Raw genomic sequence first — 26,223 nt, forward strand, 5'->3', positions numbered from 1 at the left:
TCATAATTTGTCTTCACTCAAATTTTGTTAGAAATATTCTGAGAATCAAATCCAAGCGAATTGTGCAGCCAGTACCGTGTATCTGATCTAATCATGACCGGAGTGTATTTTTACACTTCCAGATTTTACAAATGTGCTGTCATTATCACAAGTAACAAAATGGTCCAAATTTGTATATTAAAACATTCTCAATCTTTTAGTAAATTTTGCAGATTTACAAAAACATTTCATACTCACATGCTTATGCAAGTAACTGCCTACTAAATATGTTCATTTATGCAGCTAGTGAAACCTACGAAACCTCATAAAAGAAAAAACTCAGAGAGCTGAAGCCAACAAATTGATGATTAATTGGTAAAAGAGCACCTCGTAAGCGTGGTGTTCACTAAATGATTCAGTAATGCAAATAACCTATTGCGTTTCATTTGTCCTAACTGTACTGCCTGTCTTATTTGCCTTCATTTATTGATATTGATATGAAGTGATAAAGTTTCACAAATTTTGAATTCTGTTCCTACATTGGTAGCCTATCAAAAAGTTCCCCACTTGTTGCACTGGTCGATTCGTGTAAACCTGAGCGACTCAGGTAGCCTGGTGGTACTCCACTTACATACATAACCTTCAGTTCTATGGATTCTGAATATCAAAGCCATTATGAAGGTTTGTTAAATGGGGCAGCTATGACTCAGGTGGTAGAGCGGTTTGTCCACTAATTGTAGGGTTGGCGGTTTCATTCCCGGCCCACATGACCCTACATACCGAAGTGTCCTTGGGCAAGACACTGAACCCCAAGTTGCTCCTGATGGCAAATTAGCGTCTTGCATGGCAGCTCTGCTACTATTGGTGTGTGAGTGTGTGTGTGAATGGGTGAATGAGACACAGTGTAAAGCGCTTTAGATAAAAGCGCTATATAAGTACAGACCATTTACCAAACCTCCTGACAGTGCACCGCACGAGATAGTAACAGATAGCACTGATAAATAATGCCGTACTTTATTAAGAAATAGAATCATTCAAAGTGAGTCAAAATGAGAATTCATCAAGGTGCTGATCGTGTTCTTTATTGAGGATTACAATTGCTCACAGTCCTGATACTGTACTCTATTGAGGATGAGAATCATTCAGTGCTTTAATACTCTTCATTATTGAGGATAAGAATTAGATACTGCACGGCAACCAATAATGCACCAATACAATTCTCCATCTCTCTTTGCAAACAAACAGATGACTCACTGTTCAGTCTGATTGGTCAAATCTAAAGCTGTGCTTTTTTTTTTAACAGGACTTTGACCTTGCCTACTGATGAAAAGTAATGCTGGCTGCACCACAAGAAAAATGAAACACTGCTTACAGTTTGATGAAAGTAATACAGAGCATCTAAAGGAGCATCTATTTTAATGCTCAATCAGCCCTCTCTCCTGTTCCTTCCATGAAAAAATGCTGAAAAGCAATCAAGCCAATGTGAGCCAGCTTTGGGCCTCTCTCTCATTGCAATGCCATTTAGCCATATTATCACTACCCTTACCCTTACTGAAGTTAATAAGAGAGAAAATGTAGCTTATTATAGAGGAGACTGCAAATCCAACATCCTCTAAAAAGAATAGTTTCACCTCCTGAAACTAACCAAGAGCTGACACTGTATACTTCTTCCAAAAATGCTAAATAAACATCTCCTGACAGAAAACGTCACCATATCGATCATTAAACTCAAACGCAAAACAATAACACATTTAATAACTGGTTTATCAATAGACTAAGATTATATGAAATATCCACCATACATATCCCTGCGAATTGGTGTTACTATAGAAACGATTACATATTTCGCTGTGATTTGAATTAAAGCCAGTATTACCGTCAGAGTTGCTGTTATATAAATCTGACATCGTCTGATGAATCAGATACGAGAATTCAGAAAGATTGCGTAGATCTAAAAAGAGAAGGAATTTAGGAATGTTATAGGAAGCTTCTTTTCAACAAGACATTACTGATCAATAAGAAACAATAATGCAAGGATACATCACTTCATTCAGAAATATTTGCCCAGTGAGCTGTAAATTATAAGTGCTACTAGTCATTTGTGAGGGTGTGAAGGTAAGACCTGGGCAGAATTCAAAGCATAATTTAGGCAATAATCGACTGTTGACGCCCTTATAGAAGATGAATGAACAAGCAAGGAGTGAATCAATGACTGTTGGAAATGTCAGGAAAGTAAAAAAAAACAGAACATGGCTACCAATTTAAAAGAGGAGCGAATAGTGTTCTCCTCATGTGCTTGGCAATAACAAAATGTACATACAGACACACAAAAAACTGCCTTGGGAGATGCTTCCCCATGGCACTAATCTTCCTTTTTGAAACTACAGAAAAATGAATGCACACCGATCTAGACACATCCTCTGGTTTGAATTAGAAATAATAACATTGTCTCCTTGGGTGTGTGTGTGTGTGTCAGAGATCGACAGCTTCCATGTCACCTGGCATTCATTTCAAAGTAAAGCTTCGCCATTAGTGTGGTTTAGCTATGGGATACCTGAAGGCATTTTTTATCTGTGAAGATATGCAGCGTATAACCCAGATCCCACAGTAAGGCCTGGGAGCTGCACCTTTCAGGCAAGACATCTTGGAAAACACAGCGCAACTCTTAATAAAACATGCGAGCGCTCCATGCCGGTGCTCGGGGCCGCATTTAAAATGAATGGCTGTGCTTCGATTCAAAATAAATCCCCTCTTTCAATCCTTCTTCAATCCACAAAGCATCCAAAGAGCTTTAATTATTCACAATAATCCCTGTAGCTACTTAGCGAGTCACCTTTAAGTACTGTAGGAAGAGCTCGAAATCTTTATTGCACCTAGAGTATAAATTTAGACAGTTAAAAACAAGGGATTTCTTGTGCCTTTAATAAATATTTCACATGGACGGATATGAAAATTCTCAACAGGACCTTGTTAGACTTGCTTCCATTTAAAACACATTTAAATGCTACAGTATATGAAACAAAGCTTTGGGAACTCCTGACTCTGAGAGATAGAGAAATGAGAAATTGGCCGTGATAGAAAGGTGTAGCTTTATCTACTCAGCAAACCTGCTGACTGTATCGTCTCATGTACAGAGTAAAAGGGGGGGGACCGCATACACACACACACACACACACACACACACACACACACACACACACACACACACATACACACACACATTATAATGGCATTAGATGGAGTGGGCGTGGGTGTGTGTTATTTCCTTCCTCAAGTTTCTCTTCATATCCACCATAAATCTGCTTCAGCCTTCACACAGTGTGTCCACAAAGCAATTTCTCTCCCTGTAATGAATGTCCACTGGCAGCGGAGCACACAATAGCTGACACTAGTCCTTCAGCTCAGATGAGCTTCAGCAGCAGATCACACTGTGTTGCCATGTACTCCCGCTCACTTTTGTCTAAAGGCTTTAACACAGACGGACGACCTTGTACCAAATAATATGAACTATTACATCACAGTGCTACGGTATTCTCAAACGTGATTGGTCAAAAGGTTCATCAGCAGCTTTGACACTTGTTCCAGCTGCAAGGAAATTCGCAGATTAATATGTATGCACTCATTTTTAACACATTATCATTTCTGTAGTAACAACTAACACTGGGACTTGTATAGGTCCACATAATCGAAGGTGAATAATAAACAGATTTTGCTATTTAACAAAAAAAAACAACAACAAGTTTTTTATGTTTATTTTACATTGATGGAAGGAGTCTCTTGTGTCAGTAAGTTTACAGTCAAGGGAGCATCTTCAGGACTTTCTAGTTTCTCAGTAACATACAGTATGCTAACATACAGTACGCAGTAACACGCTGCATTTTTTGTATTATTACATTTAGGGGGGGGGGGGGGGGGGGGGGCTAGTGAGCGAACAACTGTATCATTGTTTATTTTCCTATAACAGTATGCACCGTAGTGTTTATTCCAGTGTTTATTCTAAATACAAGAAAGGAAGAAGGTGTACAGTGCTTAACAACTTCACATCCCTCACTTGTTCCATACATGAAACCCGTTATTCAGTCCCTCGAGGATTTCGCGATTTTGCAGTCGCAGAAATGAATGTAAAATCAAGCAAACTCCGCAGAGTGTACACAGATTTGGGCCAAGACGTGTCATGTGACATCATCACAATGCATGTTCAGACAAAGCCCTCTTTGATTCACGTGCATCGAACATGAGAACAGATAAAAGATCCATTTAGCAACAACCATGACTGTGAGATAATTTTGTGCAATTGTAATTTCGCCAAGTAGTCTTCTACAACAACAAAAAACAACAACTCTGCTCTACTAAGCAAATTTTGAAAAAAGCTGCAGCAAAATCCAGCATTTGAGCAAATCCATCATTTGAGGCACCATTCATGAGCAGTGAAGGCAAGACACACTTGCTAAGGACTGTCAATCATCTCAGCTCCACCTCTTCTGGTGTTACGGAGCAATTTGAGGACAAACCGGGGGTTCCGGAGCAATTTGAGGATAGGGCAATGAGGAAGCCCCAAACCACATCTTTGCAACCTGAGTGCTTCAAAAGTGCACAACAAAGACACTCAGAGACTACAGCGATCGATCTAGTCCATTAAGGGAGCAAAGATTTCATAGCCCTAAACTCTGTCAATTCTGTACAGATGTGATGAGAAAAGGACAGTTAGGTAGCAGAGTGAAAGTATTGCTTTAAAGCCTGTGTTTGCTTTCCAATTTGCAGCCTCTCTGTCGTTCCTCGCACAGTCCAAATTACGCAGCTCCATCAATGACAGCGATCTGCCACAAAGACAGAGCTTTTCAACGATGGAATCCACGGCATCTCCTCTGCAGCTCTCTAATCCACAGACATCACAGCATAGAGACAAATACAAACGAATAAACCGATGCACATTGCTATTGAAGCAGTTTTTCGACCGTTCAATGCACCAAATTGCAGAGCAGTCGATTTTTTGTTAGAATTCAGGGCTGTCTAATCTTTAGAAATCCTTTAAAGCTCTATAAAACATTGTATAGTCGGCATTCTTAATCCCAGTTACTGCATTCTCATTTATTATAAATATATGCGTTCTGTCTTTATGAAATCTGTTCATCAACAGAATAAATTTTTTTTGTAAGACTGCAACACAAATAAGCACAATATTATGGAAGTGCTAAATTAGTACAATAAGGCAAAAATAATGACATGCCACTTAATAAGAATATTTTCTTCATGCATTGTGATACAATGCTTCTGGAAAATACGCTACATCATTATATGCATTTGACTTTTCATATATATGTGTGTATATATATATATATACAGCTTATTATGCACATCATGCTACTGATGATTCTTTTTATCCATTTATAAATACATTTAACCATGAGTTACGTGTGTTCCTATTATGAATTACGTTATAGCAGCTATAAACAGTTGTTCTCTCACCAGACTCTCTTTATTTCTCTTGAAAATTGTTCTACACCAGTGATTGCTCAGTGAGTGTATTTTCAAAATACAAAATATATCATGTTCATCCATCCATCTTCTATACCGCTTATCCTTCTTCAGGGTCACGGGGAAACCTGGAGCCTATCCCAGGGAGCATGGGGCACGAGGCGGGGTACACCCAGGACAGGGTGCCAATCCATCACAGGACACAATCACATACACACCCATTCATACACTACGGACAGTTTAGACATGCCAATCAGCCTACTGTGCATGTCTCTGGACTGGGGGAGGAAACCGGAGTACCCGGAGGAAACCCCCGTAGCACTGGGAGAACATGCAAACTCCGCACACACAGGGCCACGGTGGGAATCGAACCCCCAACCCTGGAGGTGTGAGGCGTACGTGCAAACCACTAAGCCACCGTGCGTCCCTAATATATAATCTGATTTAAAAAAAATAAAAATAAAGACAATAATTTGAAGAATGAATGAATGAATTTACATACACTTAAGTAATCAGATAATAGCAAAATCTGGGTCAGTCAATAATCGGATTAATTTTGTCTACAAATAAAGAAGGCATTACTATAAACTATTTTATCAACCAATTAGAGTAGTAGCGTTGATTAAAGCATGTTTCACTTTTTTAACTTAAGAAATAAAACTCCAAGGTATGCAGTTATAATAAAAAATAAATAAATAAATTACCTGTCTTCCATCTGTATATATATATATATTTGATTCAAAGACGAACAGCTATTTGTTTGTGCATATGCACAGATAAAGACAAAAAATAAAAAATAAGATTAATGGGATAAACATGCTGAATGAGTCAATTACTAGGCTAAAGATATCATTGTACAGTGTACTGTTGACATGCACACTTGATAATTTGGTATCTGCCAAAAATCTAATAATTATCGGATTATTAGTGTGCATGTAAACACAATGACAATATCACGGAGATCCAACAGCACTGAATTAAAGCCAAAGACAGCATGCCAAGATCCATCTGGACCAAAATGAGAGAGAGAGAGAGAGAGAGAGAGAGAGAGAGAGAGAGGTGGCAACAAGAATTTAGTTCTTTTTTGTTGTTGGACTTTATGTTGAAGAATGTACCAATGCTTATATTCTGGATTAAATTTTGTGTGAGATCCCTAAGAGGAGCACCACCTAAGTGTACACAGATCAGCCATAGCATTAAAACCACCTGCCTAATATTGGGTAGATCCCCCTTGTCCCGCCAAAACAGCTCTGACCTGTAGAGCCATGGACTCCACAAGACCTCTGAAGGTGTGCTGTGGTATCTGGCACTACAACATTAGCAGCAGATCCTTGAAGTCCTGTAAGAAGTGGGGCCTCTATGAATCAGACTTGCTTGTCCAGCACATCCTTGATCGGATTTAGATCTGGAGAATTTGGAGGCCAATTCAACATCTTGAACTCCTCAAACCATTCCTGAACATTTTTCCAGTGTGGCAGGGAGCGTTATCCTGCTGAAAGACACCACTGCCATTATGGAATACCACTGTCGTGAAGGAGTGTACTTGGTCTGCAACAATGGTTAGGTAGGTGGTACGTGTCAAAGTAACATTCACATGAATGCCAGGACCCGAGGTTTCCCAGCAGAACATTGCCCAGGGCATCACATGGCTTGCCTTCTTCCCATTAGTGCATCTTGGTGCCATCTCTTCCCCAGGTAGGCAACGCACATGCACTCGGCCGTCCACATGATGTAAAAAAAAAAATTGCTCCATGGTCCAGTTCTGATGCTCACGTGCCCATTGTAGGTGTTTTTTCGGCGGTGGACAGGGCTCAACATGGGCTCTCTGCCTGCTCTGCGGCTACGTATCCCCATACACAGCAAGCTGTGATGCACTGTGTGTTCTGACACCTTTCTATCATAACCAGCATTAACAGCAATTTATTAGCAATTTGTACTATAGTAGCTCTTCTATGGGATCAGACCAGACCTTCACTCTCCATGCACATCAGTGAGCTTTGGGAGCCCATGACCCTATCACCAGTTCACCGGTTGTCCTTCCTTGGACCACTTTTGGTATCTGCTAACCACTGTTTACTGGGAACACCCCACAAGACCTGCTGTTTTGGAGAAATATCTGACCAAGTTGTCTAGCCATCACAATTTGGCCTTTGTCAAAGTCGCTGAGATCCTTACGCTTGTCCAATCTTCCTTCCAAAAATTATTGGCACCCTTAAGGACAATACTTTGTCTCCGTTTTACTCCCTTTGCCAGGATAACAGCTTTGAGTCTTCTCCTATAATGTCTGATGAGGTTGGCGAATACATGGCAAGGGATCTGAGACCATTCCTCCATATGGAGCCTTCTTTGCTCATATTTACCAAGGGTGCCAATATTAGTGGAGGGCACTGTATTTACATGTCAAATGTGATGCCATTCTAGCTGGAGCTAATGACATTTCAAATGCTTCAGTAGAGTGTGCCAATGCAAATGCATATAAGTTGTAATATAATTTCATTTATCATTCTGAACACTGGAATGGCAACAGGTAGTATCGCTATAGGCACAGGTTACTCTATGTTTGGAGTATTTGCATGTTCTGTTTCCTAGCACCTCCAAGAACATGTTGCAATATGGACTGGTTCTGGTAAACTGCTCTCCTGTGCGAATAACTGTGTACATGGTGTTTCCACGCCAACTGTTCCTGGGAACGGCCCTGGATCCAGTATAAACCCAATCAGGATAAGGAGGTTATTGAAGACGAATGAAAGAATGAATGAATGCTTTTCCAAATTTAGTTCCCAATTCTATTTAATTAAACACCCCAAGTCTTTGTATGAATAAAACGGCAATATTTACACTAAAAAGCACATGAAAAAGTTATACTTCAATTTTTTGTTTGATATAAAAGCCGCACATATGGCTGAGAAATTAAAATTCATGCACAGAAATGCAAAGTCATTCCACATATTATACTTCCATTTTCCCTAATAACCAGATCAGGGCCTTAATCCAGAGTAGGAAATGAGCTCTTTTCTGAATTTCTGAAGCATCTTATGGATGCTGACATAAGGTGAGAATTTTAACTAGCTCATTTGCCTTCAGTTCTTGGAGAGTGTTTATCTGGTCCATACAACGTCTCCACATATATGATCTTTAGAAGAGATAAAGCTTTCTACACTCCCCTGCTCTCTCTACTGATCATTGCTCCAAACCTCATAGCATTATTACTCAGATTGCATTTGCTGTCCATTCCATTACAGCATTCCCATACATGATTTCGCTTACAAGCCACAAACCTCCAAAAAGGACTTGACATACATAGGACTCGTGTGTTATTTATCTTCAGTATAATTTGTAAATACTGGTTACTCATGTATTATGCAATCTGTCCAATTAAATGAGACTGGGAAAAGTGGGGAGTGGAAATCACTGGGACCATCTGCAGCCCATCAACAATTTAACACCTACAAATATGCTTCACACTGAATCATGGGATTGGACTTGAGCAACTCTGTCACCAGCAAATCAATAAAAGCCAGTTGGGTAATCAAGGATTATACAGATAGTATCTGGGGAAAACAACTTTGCAGATACTCGCTATGTCTCCTCACCACTTTTTCACAGGATGCTTAACTCTACATGCACATAAATGGGCACTGCGGATATTCTTACGGCATGCAGTATCTGAAGATGGACTAAGCGTTTTCCCCATGTTTTATTTGTGTCGAAGCAACTTGTAGCAAAATGTAGCCCATAACTAAGTACACTTCTCTCAAGAGGATTATACAGTTCCTTCAGATGCATTAAATGGTACTTTGGTTTGTCCCTTTTGGGTTATCCTTTCAGAAATAGTGCCTGTTTAAATGGGTTTGCCTTTTTAACCATCCAAAGAACCCTTGAAAAACTTTTCTATGAGTGTACTTTTGGTACTGATGTTAACATTTTAGTGGCGTGACCAGTTGAAGGCAATAACAAGAACACCCCAGGAATAACAATAAACAATAATAATAGCTATGAGACAACGAGAAAAACCCCACAAAAGACCATCTCAGGGATGGAGCTATGCAAAATAAGCAGGTGGCTCGAACAAGCATGTGGCTCAAACATACAATAAAGGGGAATCAGGATAAAACTCAAGGACAGAGGCCAAAATCAATCTGGATATCACAACAGGGGATAAAAAAATAGTGCAGATGTGCTGATAGGAACATTGGTGAAACCATGCAAAGAATGGAAGTGTCACGGATTACTCCATTCTGGCCGCTGTTTTCATGTTTTGTTTTGCGTTTCTGTCACAGACTCCAAACAGAGGTACTCGAAACACTGGCTACAAGTGTCCAAAGGATTTAATGAATATAAGCACAGTAAGAACTAGAAATATATGCAGGCAACGAAGATACTACAACTCGACATGGGAAACAAGAACATGCAAATATGTAACAAAACCTTGAAATGTATACATAGTGAAATTGAGATGAACGCGCAAAAACCCAGGTGATGATGACAATACAGAAAAAAAACAATCATCACAAAATAAAGGGGATAAAAAAAATTAACCAAACAAAAAAACCACGTGTTTAAAACTTTTAAGACATGAGTGAATTAGTATGCAGTAAATATAGTGAGTGATAGAGGGTATGGTGCAGTCAGGAATAAGATCGCTAGAATGTTTGGGCATGGATTTGTGGTGGCTCCTGGATTGGTGGTGGATTTTGATTTGGAAGTGACAAAATATTTTTATTGACTTTGTAATCTTGCCCAGGATATGTTCCTGCAAAGACCATGTTGGGTAAGGAGGCAACAAACATTTTTAACGTTTAGCTTGTTTACCATATTGTCTATTCTATTCTATAGTTAGAGTCTATTGCATAGTCTATTCTCTGTATCTATTGTATATTTTGACTTTTGTCTCTGTATGTCACTGTATTAATAATGTATCATGTTGTCCCATGTTAACCATAGATCCGTCATTCCGAGGAACTCTATTTCGCTCCTGACCTTACATTTTCAATCAGTATAAACAAATGAATTATTTTATCGCAACAAGTCTGTTATAAGATTAGTCAAGACACTGTTGGGTTTCTGTATTTAGAGTATCGCGACTCTGTGTTTAGCTGCTGGTGAGCAGGGTGATGAGAAAGGGAGGTGTGAGCCCCCTGCTGGATAAAGAGATAAAACAGACAGCACAACTAAAGCTTTTTTTGATGATAAAACACTGCATTCAATTTCCACAGTAACATTGTAACATTTATTTCTAGTATGCTAGATGAAAAAAATACTTATGAAAAACTACAAATTCTTAATAACCCTGAGTGTCTACGCTCATATGTGTCATTAACCACTACTGTGGAGTGTGACATCACAAATGAAGTCAATGTTGAACATGGGCACCCCAAAACAGACGGAAATTAAATTTTTTGGCCTCTGGTAAAAAGAGTTAAAGGAAAAGAGAAACATTTCAGTTCAGGAAAGTCTGTAGGTTTTAGAACCATATATGGTAGAAATTTCAAGTCAATTCATTTCAATGACTGAATGAATGAATTTGAAACTATCGATTCATTTTCAGAATAGCATAAGGACAGCCATAATTAGTGTCTTGTACATAACACACTCCTCCATGGTTTTCTCTTAACAGTGAAAGAGCTTTCACTATTAACACATAAATACCTATAGGAGACGTCATCCAGTCAGACTACTTTATCTCCATGCCGTTGTGAATGGTTCTAGCTTACGCTGCTTTACTCTACAAGTCTCAAGCATAGCACGGGCTTGTCACTGTTCTTTTAGCTGCATTAATCATTAGCGCTATATAAAGAAAGCTTACATAACGAGGTCTATACTAAACTAAAAAGTGTCTGTGAATACAGTACAGTAATTGTGGATTAAGAATCATATCGTAATTTGACATCAGCTATAGAATTCTGCAACAAAGAGTTGATTCAAAAACACTGGCCACTAGGGTTGCCAGCTCTGTATAACAAAAGTATCCCTTTAAAACCGGCCTAATGAACAAGCAGTATGAAATAAAACACACAAAAGCATGGGCGTAGGATCCATTATACATGCATATCAGTGTAGCTATATGGCTGAGTGTGAGCGTGTGTAACATTTAAACTAGTATTGTGCATATATTGGAAAAAGTAGAATAAGGTGAATGGAAAAAGAAAATAAATGGAACAGAAAATAAAATCAGTACACAATCAGTCAGTGAATAGACTAAACTAATATATGCAAAACCTTCAAACTATAATAAACACGCTGACAGTCCACACTGGCAGTTCAACATAAAGGCAAATTTTCTATGTAATAACTGTAAACTGTCTAATTTGGGTTTTATTAAACAAACAACAAGACCTTAATTAACCCCCAATATGTGTTCTTTAAAATAAGTTGTTGTTTTTTTTAACAGAAAATGGCAAAAAAAAAAAAAAGAGAAAACCCTTGCCTGACGCTTTAAAGAGTAATTGCTGCTATTGCACTAATCACTAAGTTATACGCAGATAATCACACAGACGATTCACATCCAATAATGATGATTTTTCTCAGAGGGTAGCTACAAGCCACAAGCTTTGGTTGGAAATAATCTTTATATTTACTGTCCTGCATTTTGTTTATTGATAGCTAGCTGCTAATAAATTCCCAGCAACTTCTGAAACATCTGCACATTATCATTATCACGAAAGCTTAGTCATCCAGTCATCAACAAGATTTCTCAGTAGGCTGCCTGTTTGCATTTATTCAAATGTCAGAGACATGAGGCGCTTCTCATCGCCATGCTGAATTCCCATGTGATCTCATGCTTGATGCGGCTGGCAACAAGTTAACTGGCTTCATTAAATTTGACTTTTTAATTTGCAACTAATTACCAAGAGAGTGAGAAAAAAAAGAGGGGGAAAGAAAAAAGTGCCGAAAAATACAGTTTGAGAATATGAGCTTAATGGATCAGAAAGAAAGAGCCAGGAGAGCACTATAGTTCTGTACATTGTTATTGCTCCCTCTCTCTCGGATTTATGCAAATAGCTCATTCCTTAATGTCTTCTGGGATTAATGGAGCTGTTAAAAGGTAACGGCGGGAAACCGACACTGGTGATATATAATGAAGTTGGACAGCAGTAATGTCCTCAAGGCCTGCTGCTTTACTGAGTAGATGAAGGAACACAATATGTTCTTCATGGGAATCAAAATTTTTGTCTTTGCTCACAAAGATGATAAATCACAAACTATAACGAGAAGTGTTTGTTTGAAGGAAAGGGGGGGGGGGGGGGACGACTCAAAAGCACTTTGCGAGTGCACCCATGGCCATACTTATGGCCAAACATTCTTAAAATTCACTTTTCAGGCATGGTAAATATTTAATTAGAGGCACTTTACCTTCAGTCATACACTCATTTATATATATATATATATATATATATATATATATATATATATATATATATATATATATATGGGGAATTCACTTTTAATTCCTTTCACCATATACAAATGATAATAAAACATTTATTTTCAAGGGGAATATATTGAGGTTGTGCATGCTGTTGCCAAAGCAATGGTATAGTTTGGTAGTTTGAACTGTATGGATAGATGGGAAACATCCTTATTTCCAGTTAGATAAATAACAAGGCTGGATAATCAATGCTGCATATGTCTAGCTTGTAACTTGGGACTAGGAAAAAAACCCAAGAAAACGCCCCGTCAACTTGGAATTCCTACTCAGAATGTCAGAAAGTTCGATCAACATGACTGCTCACAGCACCCACAGTAAACAATGTAGCACTTCTTTAGTCTTAAATAAACTATACTGCATATACTAGTATTTGCTTTAGATCAATCAGCAGCTTTTTAAATCTTTAACACGGACTGTACAGTTCGCTGTTTTCATGCCCAACATTAGCTTATTATTATGAAATCCCGAGTTCTCACGTCCCACTTCCAAGTTTTGTCGAATGCAGAATAGGCATGGGTGGACAAATCCAAGTAAAATTGACAGTTTTTCAAATTGATCCTGAACAAAAACACTTTAATAAAATATTGCTGAACTTTACTACAAAAATAAATAGTACTGACTGTACCATGAAACTGTACCATCTACTGTACTTTATAAAAATGATATAGAAATATTAAATTAAATGATACTCAGTCTTTATTGGCCACATATACATTACAGCACAGTGAAATTCTTTTCTTCGCATACCCCAACATTTCAGGAACTTGGGGTCAGCCATGATACAGTGCCCATGGAGCAGAGAGGGTTAATGGCCTTGCTCAAGGGCCCAACAGTGGCAGCTTGGCAGTGCTGGGGCTTGAACCCCTGACCTGCCAATCAGTAACCCAGAGCCTAAACCGTCAAGCCACTGCCTCAGTGGTACATAAATATTAAAAAATAAATATATAAATAGGAATATATTACATGTTAAAGTAAATAAAATATATATATCCAAACTGAACCAAAAACACTCCAAATAAAATACAAAACAATTGAGACATCCAAAATGAATCAAAAACACTTCAAATAACATGACAAAATTAGGCAGAGATAGTTTTTATTTCAGCTCTAGAGGCTGCTCACGTACCATATAATGACAGCGGACGGTTCTCAGCCGCTCCCGCAACGGACGCAACCAAGTTAACCTGGTTATAGACTATTAAACTATTTTTCCCGATAACCGATTACCGAGTTCCAGGTTATCGGTGCTGATTAATCAGCAAAACCGATCAACCGATTGACCTCTACACAGCACACAATACCCTACTTCCCATGAACTTTTACAAAATAAAAGTTTTCAACTGGCATGTTTGTTTAAACTTAATCCACTGGATGGTAATGCTACATGCTTCAAAGCTGTAACTACAGCACAGTGACTGCTGCACTACAAACATTGGCTGAAGCATTATTTGACTCTAATAAGATTTTTACTAGACAATTTACTTAGCATGAAATTATGACAGATGATTTTTTCCGAATCAGGAACAAGCATGTATTGTGGAAGCACTGGCAAAACCTAGGAAAATAAAAAGCTCTCATATAACTCTCCTGCTTAATACACACAGTCAGCTCACAGTTAAACATGACAAAGGAAATTACTAGCCAGAGCCAAATCATATTTCAATTTGTGATGCAGCTCATAGCTTAAACGTTCACCAACGACTTGCTGGTTGCCAAGATGATTTAATACTTTTGAAACTTTATTTTAGCTTTCCAGGCGACAAAAACACGGGACTGTGCAGCACACTAGAGTGGGCTAGCTAATAAATTTATGATTTGTTCACCTCTGAAACTCCCTTTACATACAGGCTGTGCGCAATTGAAAACACAGAGATGGAAAAATGTTAAGAAAACGTATAGCAAGACTTTTCCCCATTGGAGTATTACCATTTCTTTTTATCTACCAGGACTTTTTAAGGTCATAGAAATGGAGCTGCATCACAATGTACTACAATACAGCGATGACTAAGAGGACCAGGAATGACAGAATGGCAGAGCAGACAAGACCTACAGACAGCCTGTAATGGAAGCAGGAAGCATATAAAGCTTTCCAGTTTCAGACTAGATTGAAATTAGATTGATATATTTCATTCCCCTGCCATGTCCTTTTTTTTTTTTAAATATACCAAATAGGAAAGACACTCGCTCTGCTGTAATTTCCTCTTGAATGCTTTGGTTGCAGGCCATATCAGGTTCTCTTTCTGACTGACTTGTAAATGGACCAGTTCAGCTGATGCCTGATAATCAAAAACTGCATAACTTAGTCAATGCTATACTTATAGAAACACACATCTGCTGGTGTTGTAATGCTGCTGCTCCTACATGCATTCCCTCCTGTAGTTCTTCACTGTTATATAGACTTTTAATATATTTCTTACATTACATTCCCCGAGAGAAGTTTTGTTTGTGATGAAGCTCTCCTCTGAGCTCATCAGTGTGCCAAAAAAAAAAAGAAAGAAGAAATTATTCCAAATGATTCTAAGTTACATAATGTTTAATGTTAATGAAAGTCGAGAGTATCAGCACTTTGTAACAGTGAGTCGGTTTTCCACCGCAGGAAAGTCTTCAGGTCGGAGAACTTTGCATTATTTTTTGGTTTCACACTAACATGACTAATGTCTGCACATTATGAATTGTATCGATTCCAAGCCTTGACAACCTTACATTAAAAAAAAATTCCAGCTTTACATACAGGACCGCTGTAACAACTGAATGTTTTATAATGTTAGTAACATATCTATGTGTTATATAAGTGACCAAATAACCAAAGGACTATTCCTTGCATCGCTGGGGTGATGTGATACGACCCTGAAGCCAAGCAGCCTGGTTTATACTTACCACATGATGCCACATATACTTGCCACATGACGGTAATGCAAGAGGCACTGTTTACACTTTCGGATTTCCAATTCGAACCACAAAATGTTATTCACAGCGATTTTAAACACACTGATGAGCTCTGTCCCTCTTAAAGCTTTCCACTGTCGTCTTGGCTGTTGTCATGGGCTGTGTCTCAAATTGAAAACTAGGTTTGAAGGTGACATGAGAGGTTTTTTTTTAAATTCGAATAGGAATTTAAACTGTAATAGGAAAACTATTATTCTGTAAAATAATTGAGTGAAACAATAAAAGGAGATTGTGAGTTTCTCTCATGAGCCCATCTGTAAATCAAGCAACTAAAAATTCTAGTCATTGGTAAATTACGGCGATGTAAGAGTAATAAAACACGTCGGGATATGCTGGGATTCGGGATTATGATAGATTTTCAGGGGCACGGTGGATTACTGGTTAGCAAATCCCACCTCCGTCCTGTGTGAATGGAGTTTGCATGTTCACCCTGTGCTTCGGGGGTTTCCTCCCCCAGTCCAAAGACATTTCCAAATTGTCTGTAGTGTGTGCACTCATGCCTTGTGATGGGCTGACCCATCATCCATGGTGTCCCCCACATCATGCCGTGAGTTCCCTGGGATAGGCTCCAGGCTCCCAGTGACCCTGTGTAGGATAAGCGGTATAGAAAATGCATGGATGGATGGATGATAGATTTTCGTTTCATTGTTTTTGAACCTTCACTTCTCCACACATCTTCAGACCAGTTGCTATTGGCTGTTGCACGATCTCGACTGAAGGTTAAGGGTAACCGTGCCTTTGCAGTGGCTGCACCGAGCTTTTAAATCAAGACTAAAGACACACTCTTATATATTAGCATTTTAATCTGTTTTGGTTGTGACAATATTTTGTTGTCTATACCTATTTTTAGGGGCAGTGGAGCTTGGCGGTTCAGGCTCTAGGTTACAGATCAGAAGGTCGGGGGTTCAAGCCCCAGTACGGTCAAGCTGCCACTGTTGGGCCCTTGAGCAAGGCCCTTAACCCTCTCTGCTCCAGGGGCGCTGTATCATGGCTGACCCTGCACTCTGACCCCAACTTCCTGACATGCTGGGGTATGCGAAGAAAAGAATTTCACTCTGCTATAATGTATATGTGATCAATAAAGACTCATTATCGTTATCATTTTTATGCTCTTGACTTGCTTTTATGTCATCTTGACTAAGCATAGCACTTTGGTCAACTTTGGTTGAGGTGTATTAGGTAAGTTGTTTTTTTTTTTTTTTTTTCTCAAGATGTTTAGGTGGGTTCAAGATTAGAATTATTTTTTTCCTTAAGTAAATTCCCCCATTCCCCCATTCCCACACATGTTCTCGAAGCTCCGTCCTCAGGATCATAAGTGATCCATAGAGTGTCTATAAAAATGGTCAAACATGTAAAACACAAACAAGCCTTCCAGACCAGAGAAGTTCAGTTTTCCAAAAAGGTTTTGTCAGCGTCTTTGTCCTGATCGTACCAAAGGAGATGCTGAACTACATTACCCACTGGCACATTACCCAGCACATCACAGGTTTCCTATCACTTGCACCTGTGCCTCGTTTTCACCCTGATTAGCACCAATATATATGTTCCTGTGTTTCAGCACCTGATTGTCAAGCTTGCCGTAGTCATGTGTACATGTTGTCGTGTGTGTCACGCATTTGCTCATACTCTGCCTGTTCTATAAGGCTGTTTAGATTATGAAGTCTGTCAAGGATTCTGTAGATACAGCGAATGCACAAGCAAGGAAAAACGATGATTTCACCTTTAAATGTGCTTTATAAATAAATTACTTACTTACTTCACTTTTTTACGAAATTTCTTTACGTGTCTAAGACTATATAGCTGTATGTCAGCTCCCCCGATGCACAATGACCGAGCAAAACAAGAAAAAGCAAACCAATGCATCGAAGCACAAAGTAATCAGAAGTTGATAGAAATCCAGCAGAAGGCGACTGAGACGGAAACGCTGTGTGACCCTCATTGTTAAATGAGGTCTGAAGCTCCAAATGTCAGCGCTACATCCCACAGTGCAGCAGGAGTCGGTCATGCTATTAGCCCGGTTCAGCACAGGCATCAACCCGATGGAAAAGCAGAGTGCCAGCTTGTGGAAAAAAAATCCCCTTTAGCCACTGAGCTCTCGACATGAAGTGCAAATACTTTCAAACACCCTGTCGCCTATCACAGACGATGCAGGGTCTAAAAAAAGGTTTGTAAACTCATGCTGTCAATGAGTGCCTGCTTTCTGGATCTGTGTGGAGGAGCAAAAAGAACCTCTTTCACACATGCAGCTGCACCTGTAAATATGTGAACACTCGCTGGAGCTGTTCATCTGGTAATTGGCTGGGATGAGACCAAGTGAAACCTTGTGAAACCGTCACAATCTGAATATTTTTTTGGTTAACATGATAAGCTGCTTTTTTTTGGTCCTTTTATTAGAAGGAGAGAGAAATATAGAGAGGCTTTATCACAAATAGACGTCTACCAATAGTGGATTTTACAGATACCGATAACTAAGTTGGGCAGCCCCTGCCGATAACTGATTAATCAACCGATAGTTTTTAACACTGATACTGAATGAAAATATAACACTCAGAGTAAAATCTGGCAGAACGTTATTACAAAAACGAACAATGCTGACTGTACCATGAAAATGTACTGAACTTTTTAAAATCAATATTAACTATTAATAAATATTAAAGTAAATAAAATATATGCATCCAAAGTGAACCAAAAAGTAACAATTCAAATAACATAAAAATAGAGACAGACAAAATTCATCAAAAACCACTTCCAATAACACAACAAAATTGGTCAGTGATGGTTTTTATTTCGCCTCTAGAGGCCGCTCTCGTACTGCATAATGACAGTGGATCCTTCTCAAAGGCAAAAACTATCGGTGTGGATTTTTGACGATAACTGTGGCAGAAAATTTGTTGTCGGTGCTGAAAACCGGTTCGACCTCTAATCACAAACATGACATTTGAATGAGTTTGTTCATGTTGTGATGCTGATCTGACTAACACACATCCACTGCTGGCGGGGTACTGAACGGACAGCGCCATTTCAGCATCCCATTTGTTTTGGATTGCAAGAGTGCACATGACTGCGAGGCAGGACGGCAGAAACACACAGCTGGCAGCAGATGATTGGAGAGGCTTCTCCTCACCGTCTGGAAGAAGAGCAGCAGATACAAAAGGGTGCAACAGACGCAGCGGGGCGAGTTCTCCTTCTTGAAACACGTCCAGGGATTCGTCTCTTTCTTTTTCAGCTATTTACAGACGTGGACTACGACGATGACGACACCGAGTGCATGAAACTCCCCAGCTGCGCTGCGCCTCACACCGGCACTCTCGACCTCCACCAAGCCTCCTGGGTCTCGCCCCACGGGTGCTCCAGCCTGTTCCTCATGCCCCACTCCAGGAAGACAGCGATCAGCATACTGTACACACCCTCAACACCGCTTCACCTCCACCTTTGCACCTAAACTTAAAATGAACACTCAGTCTTTTTCACCACCTCTGCCTGCCTTTGCATGTCTGTGTTCTGCCTGTCTCGGCCCTGAGCGGCCACACTAGCTTTCAGACATTTTATTGTTATGCATGAACATTGTGGACATGGAAATGTTACGGCAATTTTCAAGTGAGAAGAGTCGATAGATCCACCAGCGTTGTTAGAAATTTGACACATGAAACATGATATTCATTTGTATTTGCGTTTAATTTTTAAAAGCAGATATCTTGTTTGAAATCCAAATTGAGCCATGACTATGTGATGCTCATCTGCATAAACACTACGAGTCACTGAAGATGAATTTACATTGAAAAAATGTTTTTCTTTTAAACATGGTAACACATGCCAAGTTGTGATACGCATGATAACAGACTAGAGTTGTAGACGATGTCCAGTCGATAGTTTTTATGGGGTTGGTGGGGGGGGGGGGGGGGGGGGGGTGTGTGGACACAGCGAGGACGATTATTGCAGACATTCACAGCTGTGCCACAGATGTTTATACATCTGATTATGGCACCAAAGCTATCTGCTCCAATTAACCAATGTTTGTTACAGAGATGTTCTGTTTCAATGAATTTTTGAGCTTTTTTCTTATCTTCCATAAGCCCTTTTTCTTGTTTTTCTTGTATTTCTCTTTCGAGCCATTTGCGTGACAGATTTTGTGTATGTATGATGTCTGCTGGTGTATCTTTGCCTCCCTCTGTGCTCCTTTCTCTGTCATTTTTTTCTAATCTTTTTTCTTTCTCGCTTCATGTGGCAGAAATGGAAATGGAGTGCAAAGAATTTTTTAATTAATAAAGTAACACAAGAGAACATAAGCTAGGAATTGACATAAAAGCAGAATGAAAGCAGTTTATTTGTATGCACCCGATGAATGGGGCTGCAAACTAAAGAGGATGAATAATAGAGAGTGAAAAATTTCCAATTCCTTCGTTCTGTCACACCTCCGATCTTCACCGTCTTTCACCTTCCTTCTCACCTTTGCCATTCCTAGCACCACCACCGCCTCATGTCTGCTTCCCTTCCTCACTGTATCCATCCTTTTCCTCTTGCTCTCTGAACTCAATCTGCTCCTGTAAGCCCCACATCCTCATCAGAAAAAAAAAAATGCTGGAGGCCAACGATGATGAATAGCATTCTTCCTCCTCTACAGTCTCCCACTGCTGACAATATGCTCAGGAGGGAACAAGTGGGGCAAATGCTCTCATGTTCAATATGTCCCCTTTTCAGATGTGACAGAGTGGGCAAATATAGAAAATGTGTGTTTCTGTCGGCTTAGGATCGCTGCTAGGGTCATGTCTGAGGCAGAACAGTTTGTCTCATCTTTTATCCAATAGTGCTGTTGAATGCTTGATTCTGACTGGTCAGAATCTGACCGGTTGATTCATTTTCTATAACAGCAGCTCTGACAGTAATTTCAATTGCAAGGTTTATATCAATGCGCTTGTTCTGAGACATTAGACTTTCTGTAGTAATAACTTACACAGGCACGTATATGACAGACGCTCAACATAAACAGAAAAACGTGTGTAATTGTTGATATGGTGACGTTTTCTTTGAGGAAGCGTTTATGAATATTTTGGGAAAGAGTCTCCAGTGTCAGCACTTTGTAACACTCCAGCTTTTACAACACAGGAAAGTGTCAGGGGCACAGAGCTTTGCAGTTTCTTTGTAATATGAGAAGTTGAATTTTTTTGTCTTAAGGAGGAGAGAGAGAGAGAGAGAGAGAGAGAGAGAGAGAGAGAGAGAGAGAGAGAGAGAGAGAGAGAGAGAGAGAGAGAGATGTTCCTGAGGGAATGACTGTTTACAGCTGCTTTAACATAAGTGATAACAGCAACTATCTTGTTTTATAGATGTTCCACAACATTAAATGCAACTATAAATGTATATAAAAAAGTAGCATTAAAAATTGTAAACACTGGCAAATTGTTATGGTATAAAGAGAATCAAAACACTTCTGAACTTCTTCTTCACTGGTAATAGTAACTCTGTTTTGCTTTGGGCCACATTATAACCTGTTGTTGATTATTTTTCTATAACAGCATGCCCCATTGTGTTTTACGTTGAAATTCGACCTACCTCGGAAGTGGAAAGTGGGAACTCGGAACCATATCATTTGTGTTCAACTCAAAGGGAAAAAAAACAAAACATGGACGCCTCCATGTTAGTCTTTGGCTAGCATCAAGCTAGCCAGCTAACTGTAATGTATATTTACCTGTTCAAACAGCCACCCGCATAGATAATTTTATAGACTTAAAACAAATACTTGTATCCATCCATTCATACATCCATTTTCACAGGGTCACAGGGGGCCTGGAGAATATCCCAGGGAATTCGGTGCACAAGGCGGGGGACAATGCTCCAATGCTCTCCAGAGGGCTGGCCAGTGGACACAGTCGAACGCAGACTTGAAGTCTAGAAAGATGATGATGGTGCACTTCTCACATCTTGGTACATTTGCGTAAAGTATATTTTCATTTTGTAGTAAGACCAGTTTCTTTTTTGAAGCACTAAATGGGTAAGGTAATGGGAACTAAATGCAAATAGGAACTAACGTTGTGCTGATTTGTCTGAAGAAGAATGAATCTTCAAATAACTCTTATTCTGTTTCTGTGTTGCTTACTGCCTAAAAATGGGCTCTCCCCAGCTACTGACCAGGGAGGCTGAGGGCTAACATATGCTTTCTCAGAGCAGGCGTGACACACTCAGAGGAAAATGCTATTCGCCCTCTTCTGCGTGAATGAGTTCACACACAATTTTGATTAGCTGGTGAATCGAAACACTTGTGTAGGAAATGCATCCATGCGGCGCATCACCTTCTATAATAAGACGGTATTCTCTCATTACTGGGATGAATTAGCAAAAATATTAAAAATGTTTGATGGGTCCAAATAGAAAGGGGAAAAATCTGGGCTGTTCTCAAACATCAGCAGAGAAGTGTACCACTGTTCCTTACTCTCACTGGGAGCTGCCACATTGCTTCTCATTTGCATAAATTTAAACCCTCGCTGAAAATAACACTGCAACTGAATAGTTTCCAGCTGCTTTGTCACATCACGTCACTGCTAGTGTGAGTGCGGGATATCGCATGAAATTAATTGTCACCTGTCGCTTTGTCACTTACTAGTGTGAACACCGGGTGAGGAGAGTAATTTCATACATGGCCTCCTCTAGACAAAGTCATGGTTGCGCCATATTCTTCAGTTATTCAATGATTTATACTACTTAGCAACAAACTTCAGGATTTCCAGAAGCAGGTATGCTTATATTCATCCATCCGTCCATAAATCTTCTACAGCTTACTCCTTTTCAGGGTCACGGGGAAACCTGGAACCTATCCCAGGGAGCATTGGGCACAAGGCGGGGTACACCCTGGACAGGGTGCCAATCCATCGCAGGGCCCAATCACATACACATTCACACACTACGGACAATTTGGACATTCCAATCAGTCTACCATGCATGTCTTGGACTGGGGGAGGAAACCCCCGCAGCACGGGGAGAACATGCAAACTCCAAACACACGTGGCCCCTTCGGGACTCGACCCCCGGACCCTGGAGGTGTGAGGCGAACGTGCTAACCACTAAGCCAACAATTATCATTACTAATTCATTTACCGACTTGAATCAACAACTTGAGTGAGAAGTAGAATCTTTTAAATATTGACATGAATTTCAGAGTTTCCTGGTATTTTGTTATGTTCCTTTTTTACTTTAATGACAGTGTATACTCGAGCTGGCATGGACTCCACAAGTTTGTGCAAAACCTTATGATCCATTTTAGATCAAATCAACCCGAGTGCCGTCTGAGCACGTGCTTCAATAGAAGAGATTAGACATGAGGAAAATATGCTCTTTTGTACAACGCTGTTAACATGGCCAATATCACACATTTGCTTACATTTAAACAGAGACCTAGAAATACTGCAGAATCTTGACTATTAAATATTCAATACAATGAACACTTGCTTTCTTTGTTTGAAATATTTCAAAGTTCTAAAACCTGCTTATTTCCAATTTTAAAAAAAACAACAAACAAACCACATTTTCAATGTGGTCTCAGACTTTTGTTCTCCACTATAGCTCATAGACACACTTCAGGTTCAAAACTGGAATCGTAAACCAAATTCAGACCCCACAGTCTGTTCCAGTCCCGCTCAGCATCCAAGTGAATCAGTCGTGTGTAGTACAAATAAAGTACTAAGAAAGAAAGAAAGTAAAACAGGGACATACTGTAAAATGCCTCTTGGAAGACTGGCAGCTTAAACCCAAGCTGCTAAAGAGCAATCACTTGTGCTGGTGTGTGACTGCACTTTCACACAAGAACAAGTATAATTGTTTTAAAGATAGCAATGTAAATATCAGCACAATAAATAGCACCGCTAGTACCATTTACGTAGACATGCAAGGGCATGTGTAAGCATGCGCGTACAAAAGGGCACAGCAGCTAATCAAGTCTTATAGATTCCATGCAGATTCCTACACGGATATGGTATTGTGTCATTTTAACATCATAGCCATTAACTTTCATTTCACTCCGGCGTGCTGTGGTATAAAAGTGAAATGACATTACTTATGTGAATCTAAGAGATTCAGTTTCATAAGTCAGGGCCCTTCATTAAGCACAGTGTGACATCTTCCCTGTAGCAAAAGCTTAAATTATCAAGGTAATTAAGCAAGCCTAAGTGTGCTGAATAAATGGTGTCTTGGAACCCTGGCCTTCAAGAGCAGGACTCACCGTCCAGCCACCTCCGTCAGTGCTCATGTCACAGTACACCTGAAAGCCTGATGGGAAGTGAATAGGAAACACAGAATAGATCCCGTCTTCCCGCTGTCCACTGGCATAGATATCACTGCAGTCTCTCGGTTGGGAGCCTGCGAGAAGAGAAGAAATAAAAAAATCCTTAACATTATAATTTATTATCTTAACACAGCAGACACAACATGTGTTATCTTTCACATGCTGTCTCCGAAAGGCATTAGTCACTCAGAGAGCCGCAGAGAGAAAGGACCAGCCTAAGGGAAGTCTACAGGCTGTAGGGCAGTGAGGCTCATTATGGCCGACTGCCCACTTTAAGGTAGCAAGTATATGAGGATTTTCATTACCGTCTCCTCTGGCGCAGCCTCTGGGCCTGACGCCGCTGCGCTCTGGAGCCCTCTGGAGCAGATCCGCTTTTAGGAGCCCCCTCTCGCTGCCAGCGTCCTTATGCACAGAGTCAAGCATGTCACGAAGAGAGTTCACAACCTTCATGATGTTGGTCTGAGTCTCTGACATCAGCTGGAGTGAGAAAAACAACAGAGAAAATGAGCATCCGAAAGCTGTTGGTTTCATTCAGGCAACAATAATAATTCTTATTCAGTAAGTGTTGTTGTATCTAATATTAAATCTTTCATTCCTGCAGCATTTTACAAACAGTGAAACAAAAGGATCTGGAGGATGTGTAAGCAGAAAAGTTCAAAAACAAACAAACAAACAAACAAACAAACAAAAAACTACGCTAATAAAAACAACATTTTGGGTTAGACAAAAATTCACAGCTGAAAGCAAATACCTAGAAATTAGTATTGATATTAATTCAAATTCATTTTGATTTATTTGAAAGTATTTGTTTACTTGTTTGTTTATGTAAATGTACTTTTCCATCCATCCATCTTCTATACCGCTTATCCTTCCTTCAGGGTCACGGGGAAACCTGGAGCCTATCCCAGGGAGCATCGGGCACAAGGCGGGGTACACCCTGGACACAGTGCCAATCCATCACAGGGCACACTCATATACACATTCACACACCCATTCATACACTACAGACACTTTGGACATGCCAATCAGCCTACCATGCATGTCTTTGGACTGGGGGAGGAAACTGGAGTACCCGGAGGAAACCCCTGCAGCACGGGGAGAACATGCAAACTCCACACACACAGGGCCAAGGTGGGAATTGAACTAAATGTACTTTTATTTATTTATCTATCTATCTATCTATCTATCTATCTATCTATCTATCTATCTATCTACTTACTTACTTACTTGATTGCTTGCTTGCTTGCTTGCTTGCTTGCAGGCTCCCCTGCAACCCTGTCTTGGATAAGCAGTATGGAAAATGAATGGATGGATGGATGATTACTTGTTTTTTTTGTGCGAATGTATTTATTTATTTAATTGGATTTTTTTACTTACTTACTCACTTATGTACCTAGCTAGCTCCTGAATTTTAGTCATAGCCAATTCCCACCCACTAACAAGCTCTCCCCAAAAACACACCAGCTACCATATGGCATGTGGTTCCTCAGAGACACGTGAAGAGTGCTACTGCATCTTTTCAATCTGTTGATCATGCTTCACTGCAGGGCAGCTGAAAAGTAATAACAAAAAAAAAAACTGTCTGTCCTCTTCCACATACTTGAGCTCATAAATTGGTTTGTGTCACTTAGATTGACAAGGAAGAGAGTAACATCATCCCTCCCAGACAGCACAGACAATTTTGCTCCCTTGGACTCCCATGGTCTTGGTGACATGGTAATTTTCAGCATCTCCCAACAACTGGGTGAACGCTTTTCTGTTTTATGACTCCGAAGCCACATAGAAACATTTTTACTTCTTTTTGATGATCAGAAGAATGGGGAAAGCCAATCAAAGTTGTTTCCTAAGGCAAACATGGCAAATTCCCCATTACTTATAAAGTACCCTGTCTTTACTAATATCAGCCATTACTAGTCACAGTATTAATGATCTAGCCAGTGGTCACAATGGTTTCAATATTCACGCTTTTCCTGGATAGTGCCAATTATCATACCTGATTTTTGATTTTTAAAGAAACTTCACATAGTCAGGTCTGAAACTTTAAACTATACCACACTGTTAAAATCCCAACTACATGGTGAAAATTCCCAAATTTTCTTAAGTTCAATTATTCTTACTCCCATTG

The 26,223-nt window shown here is 39.7% G+C and overlaps 1 protein-coding gene across 1 annotated transcript in view; it reads right to left on the bottom strand.

Annotated features, from left to right (window-relative positions):
* fibcd1a (fibrinogen C domain containing 1a) overlaps positions 1-26,223 on the bottom strand; it is a 92,018-nt gene that overhangs the window by 24,957 nt on the left and 40,838 nt on the right. Inside the window, exons 3-4 of the mRNA XM_047155720.2 lie at positions 24,404-24,575; positions 24,036-24,172 (exon numbers count right to left, since the gene is read on the bottom strand). Of these exons, the coding sequence (XP_047011676.1) occupies positions 24,036-24,172; positions 24,404-24,575 (309 nt within the window). The remainder of the gene's footprint in view (positions 1-24,035; positions 24,173-24,403; positions 24,576-26,223) is intronic.

This window comes from Ictalurus punctatus, chromosome 5 (assembly GCF_001660625.3).
Source record: "Ictalurus punctatus breed USDA103 chromosome 5, Coco_2.0, whole genome shotgun sequence".
Classification (NCBI taxonomy): domain Eukaryota; kingdom Metazoa; phylum Chordata; class Actinopteri; order Siluriformes; family Ictaluridae; genus Ictalurus; species Ictalurus punctatus.